Genomic DNA, 10000 nt, shown 5'->3' with positions numbered 1-10000 from the left:
CCTTGGGCGTGAGCGTGTGAGTTCCCGACGCATACGCCGTGAGGTTATAGCGCGGACGTCCGTTGAGAGGGGGCATCCGCACGGGGCCGAGACTGGTGGGGCCACTGATGACGGGGGGCTGCCGAGACCCTCGCTCAAGCGACTTGTGGCGGCGCATGGAGGGCGTGACCATCTCGTAGTGGTGGTGGTCCTGGATGCCCTGCACGAAGCGCGGCGAGCCCAGCAGGCGGGCGGCGCGGGGGGCGGTCACGACACAGCCGTCGGGGGCGACGCGCTCCACCTCGGCGCCCTCATCCCCAGGGACGTAGCCGACGTTCTCGAAGCTCGCGGCTGGCTGCGGCCGCGGGCTGGACCCGTCGAGGCGGGGGGTGAGCGTGGTGTAGCTGGCGCTGGCATAGCTCACGCTGCTGTAGTCGGCGTAGTCGTAGGTGTTGTCGTGCGGCGGAAGCAGATCCAGGCGCACCGGCTTCTGCTCCATGGGCTGGCAGTGGTCGACCGTGTAGTGGTTTCCCTCCAAAGGCTTGATGCCAGCCCATAACGCCCGCGACGTGCGGTTGTCAAGCTGCGGGACAGGCGTGGGCGTGATGGCGGGGGCGGGGTAGAGGACGGCCTCGCAGCGCTCCAGACCCAGAGCTTTCTCCTTCTTGGCCAGCGCCACGTCGCTTAGGGGTTTCAGCTTCCCTCTGGAGAGAAAAGAACGCTTGGTTAGGGACGCACGAACTCAATCAGACACACACTTTTACAAGTATAAAACAATAAATTTCATCTTAGAAATTCCTATCATATTATGGCCGACGTAAACAAATAGCAAAAACAAGCCTTCAAACAAGATACAAAAATGTAGAAGTTATTAAAGAAATGGGCTAAAAAACAAGCGCTGATAAGCAGAGCAGGTCGGGACGGATAAGGTGTGAAGGGAGGCCGGGGGGTGGCCGGGGGTGAGGGACGGAGAGGGCGGCTGACGCTATCAGAGCCGCCGGGGTGTTGTCGGCGTTACCCTCGACCAGCACTGTTTTCAAACACTACAGTCTTCAGCGATAAGGCCCGATAACGTTCCTGAGAGGACTTGGCGACACGCCCTGAAAGGCCTAACGTCCCGCTTGGTTTACAACCTCACGGGCTTTGTTCGGTGCCATGGAAGACTTCATTTATTTCTGATGTCGCTTCTAGCTGGCGCGCAATTGAATGGGAAGACTATTACAATATAATTTTTCTGCGATCTGCTGCAATCCTGGCTACAACTATTTTCTAACAGTAACACCGCCTAGAACTTCCAAGTGCAAAACTTCACACGAAGTTGACGACGCGGAGTCGGGGCCACGGCGGCCGCAAGCAGCGGGCGCGGACTAAGCTCCCAAACTGGTCATTACACAACTCATTAGTCGAGCGCTGCCCGGCCGGCGTGAGGGCGGTGGTCGTTAATTAAGGGGTGCTTTTATCTACGGTTCTATTCCAGTTATCAGACGCCACTCCGCTTATCACAGCGGAGAGTAATGAAGCGTCGGCAGATCAGTTCCGTTCCGATCTAATCGCACATCGGGCCCGCTGAAACTTGGACAAAAGGCTAGGCGCTGGTGTCACAGTCATCGACACGCAGGCATACCCGGCCAGAGCAGCTTCTTCCCGGCCCAGGTGCGCTCGGCCGGATAATTCTCGGGAGGGGCTCCTGGGGCATCAAGCAGGATCAGATATTCTGGCACTAGGGTTCTCTGGTAGTGACGCGCCTGAGCGACGCTGCCAGCTTAAACCCATCAAGGTGGGAAAGGTTTAACGCCTGCTGTGCTCTGAGTGCTTTATCAATAACGCGAAAAACTAATTTTACGAAAGAGCATGAGCCAGTGACGTATTTTGAAAGAATAATAAGATTCTTGTTTGAAGGCTTGCGTGAAACTTTGAAGAATAATTTCAAAAGATCAATGATGATGACGAAAGGTGAGATACTTACTCTCTGTATTTGAGGAAGGCGATGGCCAAGATGATCCCGAGCAAAGTGGCTGCCACGCAAGACGAGATGATAACAAGGAACCACGTGTCGTCAATCAGGGGACCTGCGGAGAGATAAACACGTTAGTCATCAATCAAAATGTAAAGCAACTGCAACACTAACAAATGTAGATGACGAAAATGTATTGACCTTTCTTTATGATTAATGTTTGGTGCAAATGTTTTTTTTTCTTTCTTTCTTTTGGGTCAAACAGCTTCAATCCTAATAAGCAATCCTAACTTTAAAAACTTCGTCGCACGAAAGCCACGGAGATCGGCCATTGCGGTGAGGCCTTCGTTTCAGTATGGTTTGCGGCGTGTGACGCGCGTCCCGGTAATGGGTGCCGTGCCCGATACCATCAGCGCCACGACCTCACTCTGTCTCACCAGTACTCCCTAATGTACCCAACTCCACAAAGATTTGTCCACGTTAGTATCCAGCCAAAAGGGCCAGAGCAGATCCTTGTTTCCAGCCGGCGTCAAGCACAACGGAACCGGACCCTCGCTCTCAAATGCCCCAGCTAATTATGCGGAGTTATTACTTCGGTGTGACGGAAGGACACTGATGGAAGGCGCGGGAGAGCGAGGAAAGAACCGACCAGACCCGACGCACTCCCGGCGTTAAAAAGGGCAGGCAATGGAAGGAATGCTCAGCTCAAACACTGTCCACAGATAACGTGCATCGGTGGCAAGATCTGGGGTCGGGAGAGGGAGGGGGGAGGAGAAAGTGCAGGAAGATACCCCGCCATCGAAACTTTATGAGTTGACAGGTGGATTCCATTTAGATTTCTCAGGAATAAAAAACAGTTCAATTGAGCAGACGGATCTGTGCACTTGCTGAACTACCATTTTCTATAGAAAAAGGTAACTCCAGGTCATTGTGAACCTTGTGATAACTCCAGAGGAGTGAGTGGCTGCCACAGCCAATGGTTCCCACGATGAAGTGCAACGATGATGCGGCCAGACACCACAATGCCCACAGTTTTAGACACATTGTGATAAATGGCCCGACCATTGTGGTGTGTGGGAGGCAGGCCAGCCTACCCCAGGCCACGGCGGGGAGGAGGGGACCAGCGTACCGAACGATAAACAGTTCAGAATGTGTATACGCTCGTTCTCTCACTCAGTCACTCACTCACACACACACACACACACACACACACACACACACACACACACACACACACACACACACACACACACACACACACACACACACACACACACACACACACACACACACACACGTTAACAATATATACAAGCCGATACACTGCCTCACTTTGACGAAAATGTACAAACATATCCCGTAGATTGTATTACAAATACTGATGCATTAAAAAGAACAATGTCACGGCATCTGTGAAAGCTTTATCAATAAAAGTATTTGAATTATCAGATGACCTATTTTCACACGAATGAGCCCACTCCACCTCACATTCATTGCACCATGACAATTGCAAATACGCACTTATAAACCTATACCTTCGCCGACAGCGCAGGCTGAAATACAAGGCACGCCGAGCGGAGTGCTAAGCGCAAAAGGCAGCGCACGTTAACCCTGAGACCTTGGAAAACAATGAACCTCGAGCGGAGAACAATGTTGAAACGCGGCGTGAAGCGAAGGCGGAGAGGGAGGTGTGTGCGTGTGTTGAGGAAGAGGGGAGGGGAAGGGGTGGGGGGACGGCTGTTATCCAGGCGTCAATTTTCAACCCTTCTTCACACGTGCTATCTGCCATCTGCGCCCGTCATCGCGCCCGCACAATCAGCTCTTTCAAGGACGCCCATGGGCTGAGCATTCATAAACAATTGTCTCGTTCAGCCAAGAGCGAACGTTTCCCGGTAAACCAGAGGCGGCGCAACTGCACGCCGGGGAGCGACGAGGCGCCAGGCAGAGTGCAGTCCTTCGCCCCCTCCCCCTGCCCTACCCCCGCCCCTCCGCCCAGGGTCCAGATAATGCGGTAATGATAGCAGAGGGCGCCCCGCCGTCAGCTGGACACTGACTATGGGCGGAGGAGTCCAAAAGCCTGTACTTTGTCTCGGTTTCGGTTCTAGTTCTCGCCCGATGCCGTGTAATCTGCTGAAAGACAGGTTGAATTATTCCCACCCTCCTTATGGACAGGAATATACAGATTGTTTAACTCGAGCCTTAAATGCGTGGTTGGCGGCCGGTTTGCCTTAGTGGTTATCTTGGGTTAAAATCAATTTTGACGTCTTTATGTGGGATGCGGCCACATCATCGTCGGGAAACCTAAAATCTTTTTACAGCCTGTCAATAGTTATATCGATCTACTAATGGGGATATAATTTCTGCTGAGCAATCGCAAGTGTTTTTCGTCTAAAATGAGCCAAGTGAAAGATGCGAAGCCAGAGGGGGAGCGAAAACAGACCATGAACATCGGACCAGCTGGCCATCAGTTGATACCATGTCAACAAACCTTCCTGCAATGATCGTGTGAGATTCGGCCTTTTTGGTCCCTAATGGAATAGAGGTGGCGAGCTTGCGCCAAGAGGAGAGGCGGAGAGAAAGCGTTCTTCAATGTCGCGCGGGGGAGGAGCGCGAACAGACGGAGAAAATGGAATAAGACAGGCGAAAGGGCGAAGGAGAAACACAGGAGAAGGACAAGCAAAAGGAGAAGAGGCCGAAGAAGATCTCTCAAGTTACAGAGGACGTCAGAGCAGGAGGGGGTGAAAGCGGGAAGTCCTGAGGACAGGTGGAGGGCGAAGGAGAGGAAGGAGAGGAAAAGCTGGGCAAGCCATTTCCCCGCGTCCTCTGCGAGAAGAACAGTAATCCCGAGGAGGCTTCCAACCGCTTCGGAATCCCTTGCGCAGGATAGAATCCTTTTACTCGGCAGGTGTAAATCCCTCTGCGCTAGGGTCCAATTCGCCGTATACTGTTCCTAGCTAATCCTTCCCTGTAAGCGAGGATTTAGGATCGTGTTCCCGCGGCGGGGCGGAGCCAAACTCGCATAATTAGGTGAATCACAACACATCAGCCCTCACGGTCTCGCAACCCTCCCGCACTTCGCCAGAAACTCCGAAATGTAAACAAATCATACATTACATCTGCCACAAATTCAACCAACTGGCAAAAGAAGATGAAAGATATCAGACAAAAGAAAGACAAAAATAGGCCCGTTAGAGATATGGCCACTGATGGCATTTCAAGGTAGAAGAGCAACAGGCAGATGCTGTGGTCGCACCGCCCACAGGGAGAAACCCTTCCCCTTCTACACACTAGGGAAACACCTCCCCCCTCCCTGGATAGGCCTGGCGATACAAAGAAACCTGTAATAATTTTTTTTAAATACAAATATTTTTCTTCCTGCTACGGCTTATGGCACCTAAAACTCATATAATTATATTTTACTAATACCATAGCAATGGGCAAATACCTATCAATATGGGTATTAATTACATGTTCTCAACGTAGAAGAAAAAGACATTATTGCAAGGCTGTCGACGATCGGCAGACACGAATCCCTGGCCGTGCCCTTCCACTGGCAGATGGGATCAGACATCTCCCAGACAGCGAATAATTCTCCTCCCTCGACCCAGCTCAAGCAGGACACCACACGCCTGCCATGCACAGCCTTATCATGCAAGATCAGACTTGTCTCTTGCGGTGGAGAAATGCGATATACACAGAACTATTCCCGTAATTTTTCATTTCTAGATTCTGAAATAATGTTTCTCTGCGTACGGAATCTCATTTGCAGGGCGCATGCTCTCTTTTTAAGATTAAGGCATACCCGTGAATAGCGAGGAGATCCTTAAGAAAGTCATAAATTGCCTCGACGAAAGCTGCAATGCTACTTAAACGAGATGCAGAATTTAGGAGTCACTTAGCGGTGAAGATAAAAGAGTGAGAAATCCATCCGCACGTAAAATAGACTCTTGTAACGGGAGAGGGATCCTGGCAACCCACCGCGGTGTTGAATTACCGCCGACAAGATCATGCTCGTAGTTAACTGCAAAATGCTCGGCGACATCAGCAACGAGGCTGAATTTGACATCAAAGCAAACTCTGGCATCAAATCCTAGATTTCAAGCCCAGTGAAACACAAAATCAATGGTCAGCTCTCGGGGGTGGAAGGATCGGTTTTGTTAAAGAGCTGATGAAATCGCTAAACAGTCGCAGTGGATTTTGGTTTCGTAGTTGCGAAAAGGGTTTTGGAATTTCCGCTTCGTTCGATCCACCATTAACTTTGCATTGGAGTCGTTGGTTCGGTTGTTAATTGTTTCATATTACGATTCGCTCGTCCACAGGCGCGTCGGAAAAGGGTCTAAATAAGTGCACAATTAATCATACTATTTAAATTTCCTAAATGCATGTACGAGAAGCGTGTGTAGAGTAGTTAAGGCGAGCAGGTAGACACGGCCTGGCGGACACCCGGGCTCGTGTTTCGGACGATGCCCGGGGCGCCTCTCTCTCGCCGCCAAGCCTTCCTACTGCCACTCTCTCTGCAGAAGCGTTGCCCCTGCAGCTGAATCGACCATGGGCGCCTCTGGGATTCGTCCTCCTCGAAGGCTCGTGGCTTCCTTCGCCGGGAACGGATCCGCTGGCCGCGAGGGACCTCGGGAATTCTTCTAACATTTCCAGAGAATACACTATCTGGTACCCAATCTCGACCCCGATAGAGCGAACCATGTAGCCGCTAGCCAATATCTCTGTCGCTAACTATACAACTCTATCGCTCCGCCAGCAGCTCAACCGGAACGTTTAGCATGTTTGCCGATGCTGATCTATCAAAGGTGCGGCGATAAACGTAAGGATGGAGAGGGATTCCTGCTTGGGCGCATTTCCAGGTGATCCCCCATCCCTTCCGCGTCCGCCGCCTCCTCCCGCGCCCTTCGCTGCCTGCTAAGAGGATCTGAGGGGGAGCTCAAGACAGGTGTAGCAGGACTCCCAGGGGCGGGCGAGTCCCCAGTGAGTCCCATATCCCAGGACAAAGAATCAAAGCGAATGATCCTTGTCCTGCCTCTTACAGGTCACAAGGATAGTCGGGGAGAAGGGTAATGCGGGGGGAGGGGAGGAGCAGGACAGACAGGACTCACAAACAAGGCACCTGGGTATAATAGTAGGGCACCGACCTTGATAATCGTACATCCAAGACTTTAATTACTATATTGTAACCGTCTCTCGCTCACCGCGCTGCTGCTTGCGGGACTCCCTCTCAATCCTTTCGGCTTACAGGAAAATCGCATTTACGGTAAACAACGTTACTTACTATTCTTCCCATGATGGGCTAAATAAGTGAACAAAACTCTAGTAAGTAACGCGACCACATATGCATATTTTACGATCTCCAAATGCGATCAAGCTCGAGGTACAATAATTACGACACATCGAGGGCAGGAAATTGACCCAATCGCCAATGGTTCTCGCGCCGGAAAATCATGTTACCAACCGCGGCAGGAAACGTATTCTGCCGTAATTGGAACAAAGTTTAATTGCCGCCAAACGGAAGCACATCCCTCTCCCTCATATACTATTTCGTCCCTCACGGTTCTTCCTAAACCTAAAGAGGGCATTTAACAACAGGGAAAGGAAATGACACACACGTAGGTTAGCTTCCTATTACCTCCTTATTTCAGGACTCCGAAATGAAACATGATGGAAGCCGCAGACACAATGCTCTGACGGATTGGAATGAGGGAGGCTCACCATCGACACAATATCCTCCTCCGCCGCTTAAATTGGGAGGGAGAGGGGGAAGGGGCGCACGAAGCGAGTGTCACCCATCCAGGAAACACAATCGTCGCTCTTAGAGTTTGAAACTACATGTTCTGACAGGCTTCAATCACCCTTACGTCCTCTCCCGTTGAAGCATAACATCCCAAACCCCGAGAAACGTTTACAAAGGCCGTGGGGATCGCAGGACACTGGAGGCGCCCGAGCGTGTTTGCCCCGTCCTGGTAGGGGTTAGGAGGGGGGGGTCTTGCGCGAGCCTTATCTCTCCTGTGGTCTTCCTTTGGTGACATGAAGGCTTTATTCTTGGGATTTAAAAAAAAAGTAATAATAATGATAATAAAGAAATAAAAAATAACTAATTGTAAATGAACTATACAAGAAGCATACATTTAAAAATGACGGTATCAAATATTCACGATTCTAACGCGAAGCTGATCGTATCTAACGGAAGGCTGGTTTCCCTGCTCATGCAACTTATAAAATTGGTTGTCCATAAAATTCCACACCAAGTAGGTATCCTTGCTTCGTACACTCGAGAGAAGCGTCGGAGGAGTATGTATCCCTTGGATCGTATTCACGGGGGGGGGGGGTCACTAATCACCCCCCCCATCAGCCTTAACAACATCGGCGATGATCACAATGGGGGAAAAAGTATTTCAGATGTTGCGATTTGGTCTCAAAAGCCAAACATCTCGCGGCGGTGGTCATCTTGGCTCGCCTGTGAGCTTTGTTGCCATTAGCTCCGGTTCGTTCTGCTATTAACCCTCCTGCCCCGCCATCTGCATATCAATACGACCACCAACGACCCCCGAAAGCTCTCCTCTCCACTTTAACCACCGATGCAGAGTCGAACATGTGGAAGGGAACGCAGAAGGAGAGGGATCTAAGGCGTGGGGGCCCCAGGGGCGGGTGGGGGAGAGCCTCGAGAAGAGCGATCAAGAATTCGGGACAAAGTGTCAAGTGGAGGGTGAGATGGGGCGGGAGGAACGGCCCTGCAGGAGGCAAGGCGGACGGTCCAGTGGTGTCGATTCGATATTATACAAATTATTTAAATCATATAAGACCCATGGGTAATACATAGTATTGCCATATAAATAAATATCACCACAGAAATAAATGCTGAACATAAGGAGGACCAACAAACAAAATACCATGGTATCACAAACATCACTATAACTAATAGGGACTGGCATATAAGAACACAAATCCATAGCTCACAAGAAATCAACACAGGGTAAATCCACTGGTCAGACTGCACCTCCCTCAAGGGAGTTGGGGGGGGGGGGGGTGATGCTCATGCACCTCACCCAAACACACACACGCGAAGGAACAAGTCCACCAGTGTATGAAGTCATTACCGCGGCCGCTGTGGGATCCCCGCAACATGACCGCCAGAAAAAGCGGATATCTTGGCCTGCACGAGATACCCGCCTCCCTAGAGGCTGCCACCTACGTTGCTCAGTGCGATCATATTTGATACTGATAATTTGTTTAGTTAAATATTAGATATTGTTTTTCTAGTCACTGGCGACAACTGAAATCATTTTTTTTGCATCCAACATCTCCCTCCTCAACCAAATAACACCAGATAAAACTCACTACAGCACTATATTCGATTTTTCAGACTCGTGGGCAGCATCCTCTTTGCCAAACAAGAACAAGAACAACAATCCACATCATTTTAAGGGCCACACACACCTTTCACAAAAAAAATCTCTGGAAAACAACAGTATCTTCATCACCACTATAATGAACACGTCACAGGTCCAGCGACGGCCACCCATACACACCCAAGTTTTCCTCAGGGTTTTTTTTAATACATCATTATTACCATACTGCCGCGGGGGTTTGGTCACAGCACTGTTTTTTGTTTAATTTGTGGGTTCACTGGTGATCACTGTTCACTGTCACTCTTTCTTTTAGCAAAGCACTTTCGTGTTCCGAGATTTTTTGGTCTGTTTTTTATGCTTTTCACTTTTATTTTCCAGCTATTTAATTTGGCACGGGCACTTGGTCACATATTATATCGCGCAGTCCCACACGACACGTTACTAAGTATTTACACAATATTTTTTTCTCAATAACTCCAGTCGCAAAAAAAAAAAAAAAAAAAAATGTGCGTATATTTTGCGCAGTGCGACTCGCTCACTTTCAACAGAACGTTTGTTCACAAGGCCACTTCTCGCATACACACTTCTCTGATTTTTTTTTCCGAATACAAATCCAAACTGATATTAGTACAATTCTTAAGTAGATGAAAAACATCAACTCACCTTTTTGTGCAAGTTCTACAAATCCAACGCCGTTTCCATTCGCCCACTG

The 10000-nt window shown here is 49.9% G+C and overlaps 1 protein-coding gene across 2 annotated transcripts in view; it reads right to left on the bottom strand.

The window, feature by feature from the left end:
- The window catches only part of LOC119593889, a 271483-nt gene that overhangs the window by 1083 nt on the left and 260400 nt on the right, over positions 1–10000 (bottom strand). For both annotated transcript variants that reach the window (XM_037942919.1, XM_037942924.1), the window contains 3 exons: positions 9952–10000; positions 1946–2048; positions 1–683 (listed from right to left, as the gene is read on the bottom strand). The exon at positions 1–683 is cut by the window's left edge and continues 1083 nt beyond it; the exon at positions 9952–10000 is cut by the window's right edge and continues 634 nt beyond it. In XM_037942919.1, the coding sequence (XP_037798847.1) occupies positions 1–683; positions 1946–2048; positions 9952–10000 (835 nt within the window). The remainder of the gene's footprint in view (positions 684–1945; positions 2049–9951) is intronic.

Source organism: Penaeus monodon, chromosome 3, assembly GCF_015228065.2.
Source record: "Penaeus monodon isolate SGIC_2016 chromosome 3, NSTDA_Pmon_1, whole genome shotgun sequence".
Classification (NCBI taxonomy): Eukaryota; Metazoa; Arthropoda; class Malacostraca; order Decapoda; family Penaeidae; genus Penaeus; species Penaeus monodon.
This window is presented reverse-complemented; position numbering and strand designations above follow the sequence as displayed.